At 44.1% G+C, this 18,069-nt stretch overlaps 3 protein-coding genes across 7 annotated transcripts in view; 1 reads left to right on the top strand and 2 right to left on the bottom strand.

The window, feature by feature from the left end:
- Positions 1-1,064, top strand: part of LOC129739589 (cytosolic carboxypeptidase 2) — an 89,408-nt gene extending 88,344 nt beyond the window's left edge. For all 4 annotated transcript variants that reach the window (XM_055731065.1, XM_055731064.1, XM_055731063.1 and 1 more), the window contains one exon: positions 2-1,064. In XM_055731065.1, coding sequence (XP_055587040.1) covers positions 2-638 — 637 coding nt within the window. In that variant the 3' untranslated portion in view covers positions 639-1,064. The remainder of the gene's footprint in view (position 1) is intronic.
- The window catches only part of LOC129739591 (glutamine-dependent NAD(+) synthetase), a 123,362-nt gene extending 121,965 nt beyond the window's left edge, over positions 1-1,397 (bottom strand). Inside the window, exons 1-2 of one of the 2 annotated variants that reach the window (XM_055731068.1) lie at positions 1,127-1,397; positions 48-540 (exon numbers count right to left, since the gene is read on the bottom strand). The gene's annotated coding sequence lies outside the window, so the exon portion shown is untranslated. Of the gene's footprint in view, positions 1-47; positions 561-1,126 lie in introns of those variants that run through there. The other variant, XM_055731069.1, reaches the window with a different exon arrangement.
- An 11,361-nt stretch (positions 1,398-12,758) lies between these two features.
- Positions 12,759-17,972, bottom strand: LOC129748210 (uncharacterized). The gene is made up of 3 exons (XM_055742726.1): positions 17,856-17,972; positions 13,067-17,180; positions 12,759-13,013 (listed from the first exon to the last, which is right to left on the bottom strand). Exons 1-2 carry the CDS (start codon positions 17,970-17,972, stop codon positions 13,296-13,298), a joined length of 4,002 nt encoding a protein of 1,333 aa, XP_055598701.1. The 3' UTR covers positions 12,759-13,013; positions 13,067-13,295.
- Positions 17,973-18,069: the final 97 nt, after the last annotated feature.

An 18,069-nucleotide genomic window follows, 5' to 3' on the forward strand; every position in this document is an offset into this window, starting at 1 on the left:
GATCAACGCTGAACAAAATAGCCGAAAAAGCAGACATGATCACTCACCTGACCCGCAGCGCCCGATCCAGCCAGTCGAGTCGACGCCTTTCAGCGGCAGGAACGACGCTAACCGCGAATGGACTTTTGTCTCCACGCAAAACAAATAGTACCAACAATCTGCTCGGTCCCGGAACCAACAACAACACCAACGGTAGCAACACTGCCCTTCTCGTGTCAAGCCAATCGCTGAAGGTGCCCTCCTCAGTAACGCTGTCTGCCAACGGCAACGGTGGCCAGCAGACTCAGCCGCCTCAATCGGCTAAGTTCAAAACGGGTGGGATTGTAGTGACGGCCGCCCAGCCACTGCCACGACAACGACGGTCGCACCACTTGCTGCGATCCGTGCGGACGCCGAATAATAACGCTTCCACTTCCTCGACTTCCGGAATAACCGTCGTCGGAGGAAACTCGCCAACGAAACTGACCACTGCACACGGGAGCACAATCGGCACCACAATCGATATCCAGCTAACAACCACGCTTTGTTCCGAGACCGAGTCTGAAAAGAACATTAAATACATTAGCGCCAAAAAGCATAAGAAAAAGAGAGGTTTGGGGGCGAAAAGTAAATCGGTCTCAATGTTAGCCGCCAACTGAAAGCCTACAAATTTCTGAAAACTTAGAAATATGTGGGGAAGGTTCCATTTTATTTTCCATTGATAAGTTTTTTCGATATGAAAAAGCACCTTATTAAATTTTAATTCAGTATCGATTTGACTCTGATAAAATGTTGTGGTACTAGTTTTTGATTTAGTTGCCTTCCAAAATTTATAAAGCCCTCGGATTCAAGGGTGCTTTATGATAAGGCTTATTGAAAAACAACCTCATAACCGGATGTTTGACTTCCGTTGCTTGAAATTTTACTTGTTGTGTCCCTACGATATACATTTAAGGAATCAAATAATTGTGTAAATATTATCAAGACGAATGTTTATAACACAAAGAATCATTACGAGCGTATTGTGAATAATATTATATACGGCTTAAGTCGCTAAGGAGATTAAAAAATATTGGTAAAAAATATTATTATCAATGATTTTTGGGAGCGGTTGTCTTGATTTTTGTGCAGAAAGAAAAGTCCTTACCTAAATAATTTTGTTTTGCGAGACTTGTCCCGAGTCCAACAGACACCGAAACTACACACGTAATCGAGATGAAACGAAATCACACCGAGAAAGAAACCTTCTGATAACGTTATCTCACACAAAAGATGACAAAAATATTACGAAAATCGAAAATTTTCACATGCACGCCCGCAGTTGAAATTTGCGATTAAACTTTTTCGTGTTTTGTGTTCTCCTCGCTTTTAAAAGAATAATTCTTTTCACTTTTTGCGAGCCGCGCGACGTTTTCGCGCACAGACCAGGGTGATCCATCATATGATAGTTGTATTGTTAAGTCCAAAATGACAAAAATGTCGAAGACCAAATGACAGAATTAGCAAATATGACAAAAATCAAAAAAATGACAAAGTGCCAAAAATGACAAACTGACAAAAATGACAAACTAACAAAAATGACAAACTGACAAAAATGACAAACTGACAAAAATGACAAACTGACAAAAATGACAAACTGACAAAAATGACAAACTGACAAAAATGACAAACTGACAAAAATGACAAATTGACAAAAATGACAAATTGACTACAAAGCCACAAATGACAAATGGTAGGAATTCGACCAAACCAAACTTGACCCCGCATACTAAAAAACTATATCTAAAATAGTCCAAACGATACATCAACAGCTTCAGAAAAAGTGATTGTCTCTGTAAACGCAGCTGTTATGTTGAACGGTATTTGAACAACGATAAGAACGGAACATGAACGTTTTAATGAATGAGTAACGGTATCTCTAAAGGTGATAGAATTGTATGAACGGTGTTAGTAGAACTGGCAACCTTGGTACGGAGATCGGACAAACGTCAACGCGTTGGCGCCGAAAAAGAATTGTCATTGTTAGAAAATTGATCGAAACTGCGACACGTTTTTTCCTGACCTGGCAGTTAGTTAGTTTTTAGTGAATAGTTTTTTTGAGAAAACCGTATGTATTGATTACTCGTTGTTCCGATCATTCTTTAATGTATTTTGTTATAGTAGGTGGAATCTATTTTGCTAGTTGCGCGTGATTTGAGTGCTCGCGGGTTTGTGAGTCGGAAGAGGTTAGGTGATAGAAATTCCTTACTGCGCAATTTGCCACTAAAATATTGTATTTCCTTTGATAGTTTGAGTGACCGTTCGATTGTTCCGGTTAGGTGTACCGGGTTGAGCTCAATTAGAGCGGTAGGAAAGAAAAAGCGTAAGTACGCAAGAATACTTGTTTTGTACCCGATGATAAATATGATTTTCGTCCATTAGCTTCAAATAGCCGGTGATATCCGACGGTTTAGGGTTGCCAGAGCTAGAGCTTAGGGTAAACGGCGAAACTTATTTGTAAGTTCATAAAAGATTGTTTACATTATCACCATTTAATAATAAATGTATTTACAGTCGAATTCGTTCGCATACAACGTACTACGGAACAGTTTTTATTTCCCACAAATCTCGAAAATAAAGCTGCAACGAGCAACCTAAACCTGGAACCGATGATGGAAGGCCCTACCGGAGAGCTGTACAGCTGCGTGACATGTCGCCGCCCGGATTCAGCGCAGAGCATGGTCGCTTGTGACGAGTGTTCGCAATGGCAACATTATGGATGCGCCGGTGTTACGGCTACCATAGCCGATCGAAGCTGGCTCTGCTGCAGATGCGTAGCTATTCACAACGCAGTTAATTTGACTCAAACCGGCAACATAAACTCGCCCGAAGCACACACAACATTTGCTTCAGCTCGCGCTGCTGAACGTGATGGTAATACCACCGATCCAATAAGTGGGAGAAAGGACGATCGAAATTTCGGAAGACTTCAATCCTCGTCTAATTCGAATGCCGGATCAGTCGTCTCAGTCAATGCTATTGCTCATCTTCGTTTGAGGCACCTGAAAGAGCAAAAGGATTTGGAGGATCAAAAAGCGGAACGGGATCGCGAGTTTCTCGCTAGAAAGCAGCAGCTAGAAGCAGAAATAGCTCTGGAAGAGCTCAATGAAGGATGTGATCGTAGCGTAGGAGGAAAAAGTCATCGAAGTATCGCCGGTTGGGTGGAACAACAATGCGGATTCGTGCATACTTCTACCCCAGTCCAGCAGAAACCCGAGACAGTGGCTCCAAGTGCGAACCCACATCCCGCCATCCAACAGCGAGAGGAGCGGCAAAGAATGCAAGCAATAATTCAATCAGGTCAACAGATTCAACCAAGCACTGCGCCAAAACAAGCAGACATTCCAGTAAGAAATCCTCCCCCAGCTATAGCACCGGGCCCAAGGAGCAATTATCTTGATTCGAATCCACGTTTTCCGCCAGTGGCTCAGAATCCAGTTCCACCTGTACCAGTGAATCCGCTAACATTGCCACCGCCGAGCTCGTCGCAGTTCCCTGGATTTCCAGTGATGAATAACCCCTACGGGGCGATGTATTTTCCGAATATTCCTGACATGCCGTCATCTGGTGCTGATTATCAGTTTGCGCACCCTCAGGGAGGAGTCTTTATCAACAACCCAGTCAGGCATCCGAACTTTGGTTTGAATGTACAGCCGTGTGCTTGGCAAGCATCCGAGCAGCACCCGCCTACAGTTCCACCAACAGTGTCAGCAGATTTGGGTAAAGGATTTCCTCATGCTACAGGTCGCATGATTACGCCACAGCAACTGGCGGCGCGTCAAGTTGTCTCTAGAGACCTCCCCAAGTTTTCCGGGGACCCACTCGAGTGGCCCATGTTCTTGAGTGCATTTGAATCGACAACGGCCATGTGTGGCATACAACCCGACGAGAACCTCGCTAGGCTACAGAAGAGTCTTATTGGTAGCGCTCGCGAAAAGGTTCAGAATATTCTAACGCTGCCGGATGCAATCCCGGAAATTATCGACATCCTACGAGCCGAGTGTGGAAGGCCAGACCAAATTGTATACTGTCTGCTATCCAAGATCCGGAAAACCGCTCAGCCATCTGTGACGAAATTGGAGACGCTTGTGACGTTCGGCAGAGAGGTACGCAACATGGTAACGTACATGCAGTCAGCTAAACTCAACACCCATTTGGACAATCCACTCTTGCTGGCAGAGCTGGTCGCTAAGCTTCCACCCGACTTGCAGCTACAATGGGGTATGAACTTAGCAGCTCTTCCAGAACCATCGCTTGGTGATTTCTGTGCGTTTGTGTCGGCTTATCGAACAGCGGCATGCAAGGTGAAATTGACGTCGGATGTTGGTCTGAATGAAAAAGCCACAAAAGGTGTTGTGAGAAAGGAGAAGCCAGTTTATTTGAACGCACATTCCGCCTCCGTGTCCTCAGCGCCTGGACCACCGGCTTCGAAAGTTACTCCGGAGCTAAAGCCGTGCCTGATGTGCAAAAGTACAACGCACAGAGTCCGAACTTGTAAGCAGTTCGAAACGTTGCCGCTCGAAGAGAAGCTGAGGTTCACCAGTGAAAAGGGCATGTGTAAGCATTGTCTGGCGCCGCATGGAAGGTGGCCTTGCCGAAACAAGCAGCCTTGCGGGATCAATGGATGCCCTGAGCCCCACCATAAACTGTTACATCCAGGAAGTTGTTCGACTCTCAAGAGTCAAGGATCGGAATCTTCTGTATCGGTAACCGCCCATCATCAACACCAGCAAGGCACCACATTCTTCAAAATACTTCCGGTGACTCTTCACGCGAACGGGAAGTCGGTGTCCACATTTGCTTTTCTGGACGACGGATCCGACCTGACGCTGGTCGAAGACGAACTTATCGACGAACTGGGCTTGGTGGGCGAAAGAATTCCGCTTTGCTTGCAGTGGACTAGTAACGTCACGGTTTAGTAGTTTTTTTGACAGCAATTTTTTTCATGAAGAAATTTATCCAAGCAAAGTTTTATGAATCAGTGGATTTCTAATGTAAACTGGACACGGCGAGATCATTCTTCAAGCGGCTTCGACTTCAGCCGGGCAAGACCAGAACTGTGGTGGAAATCGTGAAGGCCGAATTAAGGAAAACCCATTCAAAAATCCTAGCAGGAATTACAGATAAGTACCATATTCATTACCTGAAAAGTGGAGCTATTGCTAAAATGGTCCTAAGTTTTAAAATAAAACCCCTCAATTACGAAAGTTTGAGAAAAAATATAGCAGGATATAGTTTGATTTCTATAATCAAGTTTTGAAATCTTGATTTTCACTTTAACCGTATTTGTTTTCTCCACTCGCTCAGTTTTGCACTCATCCCCTCAAAATTTAACAAAAATCGTAGTCAGTGTATTGTTATCTCACTCAGTCATACGCGCATCTGCAACAATGACAGAATCTCTAGTGTTCCACCGTCCATGTCAGTTCAAATCTTTGATACTTCCGGTTCAAATCTGCGCGCATAAATGAAAAAATTACAGCAAATAGAAAAGTAACACCTGTGGTGACCTGGTGCAAAACTGAGCATAAACGAATACGCTATCAATTTCAACAATATCTAAGTAGATAAAGTTAAACTATTTTTGTTTGTTTAATACAGGATGGATTTGTTAGGTTATTTCAATTGAAAAAACGAAATATAAACGTAAAATTATTCGCAATTTTTAAAGGTAAGCTAAAACGACTTCGATCTCAGTTCTGTAGTGTTTCAAAACAATAATTTAATGTTTAAGTTTTACCAAAAATTCAAAATTTTTCACTTACAAATTCAATTTCATTCCTATTTTTGGACATCTTTTAATTTGATTTTGAATTCATGGACGCGATAGGGAAATCAATAAGGCAATCTGCTAGTTCAATTGAAATCATCATGTTTATCATTTAAATTGCCATTGCCGCAATGAAGTGCCTCAATAAATGGAATAGGAATTTCCTCATGAAACAAATAGGAGCGTAGGAGGTGTAGGAAAACAAAGTCGCACCATTTTCCAGAATGGATCCTGATCTATACCTTGCCCTTACTAACAAAACCCCCCTCCTTGGATACATGAATATAGATTCGCAGACGTATAGACGGTTTCTATAGTAGGTGATACCGGTTTATTCTTGTTTCTCAATTTTCAAAATATCTTCTGGAACATGGGGAGACGAGAGTTTCTGGTTAGAACCTAAAAAGTATTCTACTAAAATTCCTTTCTTTTGTCCCCATTGACTACTAGGACGTGGCCGGCGCCGTTATTGATCATTTTTGGAAAGAAAGAGAGCATGAGTTTTGTGCATTGAGAATGAACCGCTAGTCCCAAGCACCATTCTATTGGACTTTGCACAAAATTGATGGCTTCGATCAATCACGGAGTAGCAACCATTGGCGATGTGGAAGTTTTTCCACTTAGCCACGCCAGCGATCGTGAGATTCGAAATGCACTATTGATTGGTAGCAAAAAACTAAGTTGAGAAATAAATAAAAAGTAATACATTATAGGTAAATTGAAATTACTGAAGCATTTCGGTTTTGACGATTTAAGGTGGATATGAGTAGTCAAACAAGCTAAGCTAAGCTAAGCTAAGTGGACTAGTAACGTCACGAGAAGTGAGAGTAACTCTCGTAAGGTCGAGATAGGTATCTCAGGTGCATCGAACAATCGCATCCATCAGCTGGCGAACGTAAGAACCGTTGAGAGCTTGGAATTACCGAAGCAGAGCCTGGATTATGAGAGTCTCTCGAAGCAGTTCCCTCATCTGAGTAGACTCCCCATCAGCAGCTACCGGACGGCCGTGCCACGAATTCTTATCGGTGTCGATAATGCCCAGCTCAACTTAGCTTTGAAGAAGAGGGAAAGATCCGGAGGAGAACCTATTGCTGCTAAATTTCGCCTCGGATGGGCAATATTCGGTGGAAGACGAGCACCTGAGACGATAGGTAGTGCTTTCGTTCATGTCTGCGAGAGATCCAATAGCCGCGAGCTCCATGAACCGGTCCAGCAGTATCTTGAATTCGAAAACCTGGCGATATCCGGATTGAATCCACCCGAATCCGACGAAGATAGACGGGCCAGAAGATTGCTCGAAAAGACGACAGTTCATATACCATCCGGAAAGTTCCAAACTGGATTGCTTTGGAAAAGCGATGAGCCGGTTTTTCCGAACAAATTTACCAAGGCAGTACGTCGACGCGGTTGTTTTGAAAAGCGCTTGCTGAAAGATCCCGAACTGAAAACTAATATTGACAAACAAATGAACGATTGTCTACACAAGAGGTACGTTCACAAAGCAACGTCAGACGAGCTCCGCAACAGTGACGACGGAAAGATTTGGCACCTGCCAATCAGCGCAGTGCGACATCCGAGCAAGTTAACAAAGGTGCGTGTATTCTGGGATGCTGCGGCTACGTATGGAGGAATCTTTCTGAGCTCCCAGCTTTTGAAAGGTCCGGATTTGGTGAAGCCCCTTCTATCTGTCCTCTGCCAATTCCGACAGAAACAGTATATCATCGCTGGGGACATAAGGCAGTTGTTCCAGTTGATTATTCGTCCGGCAGATAGAAACGCACAACGATTTTTGTATCAGGAGAATTCAGAAGCTGCGCTCAACGTGTACATGGACGTCGCAACGTTCGGGGCAACGTGCTCCCCGTGTTCAGCACAGTTTGCTAAGAATGGAAACACCCAGGAAAATAAAGATCGTTATCCGGAAGCTGCTAAAGCAATTGTTGACAACACATATGTTGACGATTTCCTTGCGAGCTGTGCCATTGAAGAGGCAACGAAACTGGCTTTGGAAGTGAGTCTGGTCAACCGATCAGCTGGTTTTGAGATACCTCGTTGGCAGTCGCACTCCAAACACGTTCTGAAACGGGTTGGGGTGACTACTGGAGATAATTTTGTAGTTAACATGGAAAATTGCTCGCGGTGTGGTGGTCTACTCAACCGAATTGCTAACCTGTATCATTTTGCGCACCGCTTTAAGCGCTTCAAACGGGATCCTGTGGAATCTAGTGAGTCCTGTGGTGGTCTGAATCGTGATGATTATGTGTCGGCGGACACAGCCATTTGGCGAGCTGTGCAGCGACAGGTGTTTGCAGGAGAAATTCAAGCGTTTAGAAGCAGTTCTGAGCCTTCACCGAAGCGGTGGAAGCGTATCGGCAAGGGAAGTGTCCTAGCGAAGCTATCATCGATGATCGATGAGTCCGGTGTTCTCCGGAAGGCGAGCAGAATCGATCACCTAGCGGCTCATTATTCGTTCGAAGTTCGAAATCCTGAGATAGTACCAAAAAATCATGATGTAATCACTTCTTTGATGCTGCGATTTTACCAAAGGTACGGTCATGCCAATTCCCAGACGGTACTGAACGAGATCAAGCTACGTTACTACATTCCCCGGATGAGAGCCAGTTCGGAGAAGGCATTCAAGACTCTCTCGCACCATCAAAGGCTAGACGATGAAGGACTGCGAACATTGCTCTCGAAAGCAGAATTGATAGTCAACTCCCATCCGCTGACGTTCGTGCCGCTGGAGGATCCCAAGTAAGAAGTGCTGACTCCAAATCATTTCCTTTGGCTAAGTTCCGGCGAGGACAGCAAACCACCAAGGGTACCAATCGACGATGCTACACCTCTTCGACCAAACTGGAAGATTATTCAACACTTAACAAACCAGTTTTGGAAGCGCTGGGTGCAAGCTTATCTACCTACTATAGCCTGCAGGATGAAATGGTTCGCGGAAACGCGGCCGCTGAAGGTCGGCGATCTAGTGGTCATCGTAGACGAGTCCGTGCGCAACGGATGGCTCCGAGGTAAAGTGGTGAGGACTTATCCAGGACGAGACGGACAAGTTCACAAGGTCGGTGGAGACTTGCGACGGATCTACTCTTCAAAGACCAGCGGTAAAGGTTGCTCTGTTGGACGTGCAGGAGGAGAGTAAAGTCGATTGACTACGACGTTACGGGTTGGGGTGTTAGTAGAACTGGCAACCTTGGTACGGAGATCGGACAAACGTCAACGCGTTGGCGCCGAAAAAGAATTGTCATTGTTAGAAAATTGATCGAAACTGCGACACGTTTTTTCCTGACCTGGCAGTTAGTTAGTTTTTAGTGAATAGTTTTTTTGAGAAAACCGTATGTATTGATTACTCGTTGTTCCGATCATTCTTTAATGTATTTTGTTATAGTAGGTGGAATCTATTTTGCTAGTTGCGCGTGATTTGAGTGCTCGCGGGTTTGTGAGTCGGAAGAGGTTAGGTGATAGAAATTCCTTACTGCGCAATTTGCCACTAAAATATTGTATTTCCTTTGATAGTTTGAGTGACCGTTCGATTGTTCCGGTTAGGTGTACCGGGTTGAGCTCAATTAGAGCGGTAGGAAAGAAAAAGCGTAAGTACGCAAGAATACTTGTTTTGTACCCGATGATAAATATGATTTTCGTCCATTAGCTTCAAATAGCCGGTGATATCCGACGGTTTAGGGTTGCCAGAGCTAGAGCTTAGGGTAAACGGCGAAACTTATTTGTAAGTTCATAAAAGATTGTTTACATTATCACCATTTAATAATAAATGTATTTACAGTCGAATTCGTTCGCATACAACGTACTACGGAACAGTTTTTATTTCCCACAAACGGTTTCCGTCAACTTTTCTTTAATCGTAAAAATTATCTCGAACCATTACCCATACCGTTCATTCTTGCTGTCAAAAATGAACGAAACGCCGGTCAGAGATGCCAGATGGTTTTGCATAAGAATCTATACACATTTAGGAAAATCTTTTAAGTAAATTTCTAATTTCTAATTTTACGTTATTCTTTTAACAACATTTTAAGTGACTTTATTCATGTTAATTAATCTTGAGCGTATGTAAGAATTCATCTGCACTTGATCACAATTTTAGTTCATTTGTTATTTTTGTAAGATTAAAATACGTGACGGTTCCCATATATTTGATTACAGGTTACAGGTATTACAGGTTTAAATATAGTAAAATACAGAGGTCGGCATTAAAACGCTATTCGCTAGTTAGTCCGGTACATTTTTGTTTGGTTATTTATTTTTTAACTTTATTTTTGGAGAACTTACGGCTCAAAAAACTCCACCACTTTATAGAAAATAACATTGAACAGCATTCCTGCTTGAATAATTGCACCTAGTGGAGTTTTTATGTCCATTATTTCAACAGAAATCCCATTAGAAAATAAATTTGTCATTATAAAAGTAACGGACTAATTAGCGATTAGGGCTTCAATGCCGGACACTGATAAAATATTATATTATACTTTGGATGTTTTGTATAATAGCTATCATAATTACAAACAGGCGACATAGAAACATCCAATTTGCGTTGGTATTCTCGATTCAAAACTTTGACCGGTTTTGAATGGAATTTTTAAGACGAATTTATTGATGCTATCGTAGAATTCTTAAGATAACTTATTATTAATTATCAGACATGATCATTCTATTCTAGATGATATACAGCTGTAACATTTACATTGACATTTCGCATCTCAATATTTGTACAAATGTCGATGAAACATCGCACCTGGCACCACTGAAGCCAACGGTGTTGTTGCATTGTTTTGTTACCCCCGGAAGTTTAAAATTTTGTTCTCGTTATCGATTAGCACATTCGCATAGATTCCTGGTCGTTTCTCCCTAAACTTGCTGCTGGAAGAGGCGAGCAATCATCTCGCCGAACACCCGAGGACATTACTGTTTGTACCTGCATGGTAAGTGAAAATAAAATCTTTTTACAACAAATCCGATACTTCCGTTTCTAATGTTTTAGGTTGTTGGAGCCCTCATAGTTTTACAAGATTTACTCCGTGGTACGAATTGCAGCTTCATATGATTGACTTTTTGAACACTCTGCATGGTGAAAATGGCTCTGCATTTCAGCAATTTAATCGATGTCGACGAAAATCTTCACAGATAATTTACCCACAAAAATTGGCTGGCGCCGGAACATTCTACAATGCATGCATGCTGAAAAAAATTTGCAACAGGATAAAGCAGAACAAAAATAGGCACCTGGAGCAAGCTAGTTGGTATCATTTACAAAATAGGTAAATAATTCAATAAAATGATGATATTCAAGCCATTGAATGCTATTCTTTATCCGAAAATTTTCAAATTTGCATTAATTTTTTGCGTTTGTGTGCGTGCTTTTTCCTGAACGGTCCCTAAAATAGTTTGCATATCGTTGGAATTTAGTTAAGTCAAATTGTAGCAGAACTATAACCGTAAATGTTTAGATGAAAGAGATCCACAAAACAAACTATAACGATTACAGTTCGATGTTCTTAATACGTTTTCCACAATTGGTTTTTGGACTTTAATCGAACTGTTTGTAGAACAGTTCTCCCATACAAGTATTTTAACAGTTTTTAACAATTACATAACCTAACGACATATTAAAAATAATGTGACTTCGGAATTGACGATTCAACCAATATATTTCACAGTTTGAATAAGCGTTTGCTAAACGTTTTTTTACACTTCATCAAATTGTCGTTTGACTTTCAAAGAAAATGTTTGGCTACAATCCTCATTTATGCGGGACGCCATTAGCATTTTTCGAGACACTTAAATTTTAGGCTTGTTCTCATCTAGAGAAGATATTCTTTGATGTTTATGAAACAAAATCGATAGTTTATAAAAAAAATTGGTATATTTTCCTCAATCATATTAATTTTATCGATCTTGAACATGAATTATACGAGATCCAATTGTTGTTGCTTGTAAATTTTCTTATGCGCTCGCAGTTCGGTTTGGTCGAAGCACTGCAAAATATGATAAAAATTATAAAAATTGCAAAAATGAAAAAAGCCGAATATACCTAAAGCCTATAAGTCCACACTAGGCAATATGAACTGCGATTTTTGTTATTAGACGAACTTTGTTGTCTGTTGTTGTTGTTGGAAACCTGAGACGGCCTCAGTGTCTCCCGAAGAAAATGGGAGATGCTGAGACCGTTCCGAGACGGACCACCTCCTAGTGTGGACGAAGCTTAAGGCCGTTTGTTTTTTCTACGGATTGGATGTTTCGGGGCGACAATTAATTACAAGATTTTGCTGGGCAAAACGTACTTATATTGAACGAACAAACGGGTTAAACAATTAGAGCGCGACGGTTCGGATAAGTAATAGACTTTATTGCATAGCTAGGTACTGGACGACACAGGACAGAACACAAAAGACGCGTGTGATCTGCTGGCCGTTTATTGCAAGTCTAATTGTAGGTAATGTTTCACTTAGCCAGCAAAGTACCGGCTATTGTGTGGCGCATGGGTCGGCTCGTATGGCGCTAATTTTAACTCGCCTCTTGGAGAGTGCGAGATAGGATGGTTAATTCAATGATTGCGTTGACTGTTTGTAGGGATTGCAACGACACCGGATTTTCAGACTAACATACCGGCCGCCTTGCAATACTACCTATACTAACTAATCCTAATCTAATCTAACCTAATCTAACCCATGCGCACGACTACTATCACTAATAATACTAATTCTAACTAAACTAACAATGTACTGGTAACGAAGACTACGATGACGAAGACTACGATGACCAACACTGCGATGACAATACAGGTTACGGTTATTCACAGCCCAGAACCTCCAACGCAACGCCGACCCTGTGAGGGAGAACAAGTAAGTTCCTAAAAGGATGAAGGTAACGCAGGGTACTTAACGTTGGGTGGGGTTGGGGTGACAGGTCCGACCCGTCCGATCGCGACCGCGTCACCCCCCATGGCATTAGGGCTGGAATCCTGCTCAGACTGGCTGTGTCTGGTTGCGCTTCTGCAACTATGAGGACTGGACGATCTTTACCAACGATGTACAAACGACAGGACACGAAAACACATATCGCTTGTAGTACGGATGGCTGTTGAACGGACGATGTGGTGACTGGACGACGTGACGACAGGAGAACGGAACAACTGGTTGACTAGATGGCTAGATGACTAGTTGACTAGATGACTGGATGTGGTCCACCGGACCGATTCGACCTAATAAGATGAGAGGGTGCTTTTTTATCTTTTTAATCACACATTACAAAAACTTCCCTGGAGCGGAGGCCTCCTGGCCTCCGCGAGCGCCCCAGGCGCTGATGAAGATGAAACTGCGATGTGAAGCTACGACGATGGTGGTTTGCTGTCAGCTTACGATGACCGCCAGATAAAGTTGGCCGATGCTTGACACGAAAGGATCATCACAATGGAAAGGCAGGAATGGTCGAATTCGGTGGACGACTAAACTTATGTTGTATACTGGAGTGGGTGGTGGTGAATTTAGTTCTCCTGCTGGACGGGATCATCAATGTTGTCCTTGATGGGAAGAACACAAATCTTCTGGATTCCTCGCTGGAACTGGCTATCCTTGGTTTTGACGTCGATGACTCGGATGTTGCCATCGGGACCGGGGTAGATTTTCGTCACACGACCGAGAGCCCACTGCAACGGGGGAAGGTTGTCCTCCTTGAGGAGCACCATGGTTCCAACGGCTATGTTGTTTCGTTTCCTAGTCCACTTGGTGCGGTTGTGTAAATCCGACAGATACTGGGAGGACCAGCGCTTCCAAATGCGCTCGTAAAAGACTTCGGTTCTTTGCCATCTCGAAAGATGGTTCTCTGGAATATGTTCCTTGGAAGGCTCCGGCACGGCTGTTAACGGTCGGTGGATCAGAAAGTGACCAGGTGTGATGGCTTCGTAATCTGCAGGATCGTTAGTCATCGGTGTCAACGGACGGGAGTTAAGAATAGCTTCAATTTGAATCGAGATGGTGTTCATTTCATCATAACGGAGAATGGTGCATCCTATCGTCCTCTTCAGGTGCGTTTTGAACGACTTAACAGCGGCTTCCCACAGTCCACCAAAGTTAGGCGTTCTGGGGGGGATGAATTTGAATTCGGTTTCGTCGTCTACTGCCGAATGGACGACATGTCTCTGGAACTGTTCGTTTCGAAAAAGCTGACGGAGTTCATCCAATTCTCGGCGTGCACCAACGAAAGTTGTCGAATTGTCACACATCACAACTCGAGGTTTCCCACGACGACCAACAAATCGTTTAAACGCTGCGATGAATGAATCACTGGTTAGGTCCGTGACCAGCTCTATATGGACTGCCTTTGTAGCCAAACAAACGAAGATAGCAACGAAAATTTTGCGGGGTTGGATTCGACGACTTGAAGGATATTTTACTAGGAAAGGTCCACAATAATCTACTCCAACGTTCTCGAATGGATTCGATGGCGAAACACGCTCTGCTGGCAGGTCGCCCATAAGCTGCTCTGTTACACGTGGTTTGTTACGAAAACACTGCACACATTCGTGCAGAACTGTGTTGACTAACGATCTGATCCTGGTGATCCAAAATCTCCCACGGACGGAAGAAATAAGAAGTTGAGCACCGGCATGGAAGAAACAGCGGTGGTAGTGCTCGATTATCATTTTCGCCAAGGGATGTTTACTGCACAGGATCATCGGATGCTTTCTGTCTTCGCTAATCTGTGCGTGCGCTAGCCGGCCGCCAACGCGAATTATGCCATCGCCAAATACGGGATTTAAAGAGAGGATTGGGGATGACGCCTTCAGTGGTCGCCCTCTCTGGAGAGCGTCGAATTCGGCAGGGAAACTTTCCTGTTGTGCTACACGAACGACGTGAAGTATGGCTGCATACTGCTCTGCGTACGTTAAACTTCCGGAAGCTCGTTGGTGTGGGATTCTCAAACTGGAATTGTGCGCAAATCGGAGCATCCACGCAACAAGATGAATCAGATCCAAAAACCTCTCCCGCCAACCGAAGATTTCACTAGTCACGGGTGTGACAGGAAACGAACATACTTTCCGCTCTTCAAGTAACGACTGTTCAACTTGTTCTGGATTGCTTGAAGCTGGCCAGGTGCTGCGGTCTTGTCGCAGCCAAAGTGGACCCTCAAACCACATCGTTTGATACTGAAGCTGTGCTGGAATCATGCCTCTCGAGATGATGTCCGCTGGATTTTCCACTCCTGCAACGTGGTGCCACTGGCAGCCTTTAGTGGTATGCTGGATCTCGGAGACACGGTTTGAAACAAAAGCTTGCCAACGGGACGGTAAAGATGACAGCCAACAGATTACGATGGTGGAATCTGTCCAAAACTCTGCAGAATGCGCAATTCTTAAACTGCGCTTAACTTTTTCGTACAGGTGAGCCAAGAGAAGAGCAGATGAAAGCTCGAGGCGCGGGATTGTCTGCTTCTTCTTCTTCCTCTTCAGGTCGTCTAAAGGTGCTACTCTGGATTTTGCGGTTATCAAACGGACGGTAACTTCACCATTTTCTGCTGTACAACGAAGATAAACACAGGCTCCGTAAGCCTTTTCGGATGCGTCACAGAAACCGTGTATCTCGACAAATGCTGCTTCGGAATGAAAGGTCAACCAACGTGGAACCGAGAGTGAAGATAGGGCTTTCAGGTTCATCCGATACTCCTGCCAAAAGTTCTGCATCTCCTCTGGAAGCGAATCGTCCCATCCACACTGGAGTTTCCAAAGATCTTGCAGAAATATCTTCGCGATGACAACAACGGGGCCCACAAGTCCAATCGGGTCGAAGAGGCGTGCTGTCTCTGCAAGCACAACTCTTTTGGTGATCTTGGCCTTGTCGCTCCAAACTGGACAGTCGTAAACGAAACAATCGGTAGCAGGTTTCCACACTAAACCCAACGTCTTCACAGCTGCAGTCGAAGAATCCAAGTTCAAGGAAGCGCGCTCGTCTATAAGATGATCTGGTAATGCAGACAGTACGTCGGCTGAATTTGAGTTGAACTTTCTCAACAAAAAACCACCTGCTGCTGCTAGTTCAATCATCTCCTTCGCTAACTTTATCGCACTGTCGACTGAATTCGCTCCAGTGAGAGAATCATCGACGTACGTATCGTATTGTAGACTCCTTGCTGCTTCGGGATACGATTCCTTTCCACTGTCTGCTAACTGCTGAAGGCACTTGGTAGCCAGATACGGTGCGCATGCTGTACCATAAGTTACAGTGACGAGCTCGTACGTACGGACCGGAATTTCTGGAGATTCTCTCCACAGAATACGCTGGAGACGTTGATCTTCGGCTTGTACCTTGACCATGCGGTACATTTTCTCCACATCAGCAACAACGGCGACTCGATGCAACCGGAACCGAAGGACGATGGACAACAAATCTTCTTGAACTACGGGTCCCACCAATAGACCGTCGTTGAGTGAGACTCCGGTGGTAGTCTTACAGGAGGCATCGAAGACGACGCGAAGCTTTGTTGTGGAACTGTCAGGCTTGTAGACCGCATGATGTGGGAGATAGTAGACCGGTAATGCTTCATCAGGGTTAGGAACTTCACGCATGTGACCGAGACTGATGTATTCCTCCATAAATGATGTGTACGCTGACTTCTTTTCGCCGTTGGACTCAAACTGCTTCTCTACGCTGAAAAATCGCCTCAGTGCTGCGTTACGAGACTCCCCCAGTTGCCGAATTACGTGATCACGTTTCGGCAAAGAGACAACAAATTTTCCGTCGCAGTCACGGGTGGTGGTTTCAGCGAAAAGCTCCTCACAAGTTGACTCTTCCACGGATTGGGTACTTGCTGACCTACACGATTCCAGTTCCCAGAATTTAGTGAGCTGCTCCTGAATTTCTGCTACTGAACAAGTCACGGAGGAAGGCGAACAGGATACAGATTTATTCGGAATGGTACCAGCAACTATCCATCCGAAAACAGAGTTTTGAAGGCTTGGGCCATCATTCGTCAGCTTGAATCTGCCTTCCAGAAGCAGATCAAAGAAGTGCTCGGCGCCAATAATGATGTCGATCTCTCCTGGTTCCGAAAAGCTGGGATCAGCAAGCTGAACATCGTGGGGTAAACGCCAACTCTCGTACTCGACTTGTTTTGCGGGAAGTGTGGCTGTCAGCTCAGGCAAAATAAAGAAGCTCATTGCTCTGCTGAAAGCTGAGATGTACGAGGTCCGAGCACGAACGGAAGCTACAACCAGTTTGCGTGACACAGCTCGTGATCCACCGATGCCTTGAACGGTGAGGTTTTCCGGAACATGTCGCAGTTTTAGTTGTTGGCTGAAGCGAGTGGTCATGAAGCAAAACTGGGAGCACGAGTCGAGCAAGGCTCGAGCTAGTCGAGTATTGCCAAGAGAATCCTGGATGCGAATGATTGCTGTGGACAACAGGACTTAGACTGTTAGAACAAAAATCCGGTCTTCGCATACCCTATAACAAAACAGCATCATCAATTGAAGGGTAGACTTTTCTATCTCTTCTTTAATCAATCTGCCCAGATCTGTTAGCTAGCGCAGCATCCCATACGACACATTGTAGAAGTCAGAACCCAATAAACTGTTGATCAGTACACACTCGTCCCGTTTGATCCTTTTGTTCTGTGTCTGATCGTTCGCTAAAAATAAATTTCTGTCCATCCGAACCGTCGCGTTTTTTATTCGTCCAATAAAAGTTTGTCCAGTTAATTGAGTGTAAATCAATTGTCCCCGAAAATCCCCGATCATCCAATTCCGGTAAAAACATTGGTCCTTCGATAGCCGGATGTCGGGACTTTTTAGCCGCCGCGGAATACAGTGACCTGTGTCGTGTGTCGTGCTTTGTGGGTTGGGACAAAAGCTGGACAAGCGGTGTCAGTTCGTTGACCTGTGAGCACGCTGCTAAGCGTGCAGATTTGTGCACAAAACGTACAACGTTATCCTGTGTGGACGGGTGGCGCGAACAAATTGTTTGGACGCTTTCAAAAGTGCGCCGATTGAGTGGGTTAAAATAATTCGTTCTCCCGTGGTTGCCGTGGTTTGCGGATAATTTCCATTTACTTGTGTGAGCCAAAATCGGCAAAAGTGAAACATTTTGCGCTGTTGTTGCTGGTGGGTCTTAAGTTGCCGTTTGCTGTGCCGTACCGGTGTGGAATCACCGGAGTTGCTGTTATCCATTCTATTGCTGCTCTATGCCGTGCTGTTTTCTTGCTGTTCGTTGATCAACTGTTCCCGTGGATCATCTTCGACTACAGGATTACAGGGAAGTACAAAT

This window comes from Uranotaenia lowii, chromosome 1 (genome assembly GCF_029784155.1).
Source record: "Uranotaenia lowii strain MFRU-FL chromosome 1, ASM2978415v1, whole genome shotgun sequence".
NCBI lineage: Eukaryota > Metazoa > Arthropoda > Insecta > Diptera > Culicidae > Uranotaenia > Uranotaenia lowii.

Bases quoted from the DNA above. Each gene is read 5' to 3' on its own strand.
- LOC129748210 (XM_055742726.1), bottom strand. From the start codon at position 17,972: ATGGATAACAGCAACTCCGGTGATTCCACACCGGTACGGCACAGCAAA. The intron at 17,181-17,855 runs GTAAATGGAAAT...ATTCGCATCCAG, and splicing joins GCCGATTTTGGCTCACACAA to GATTCTCTTGGCAATACTCG.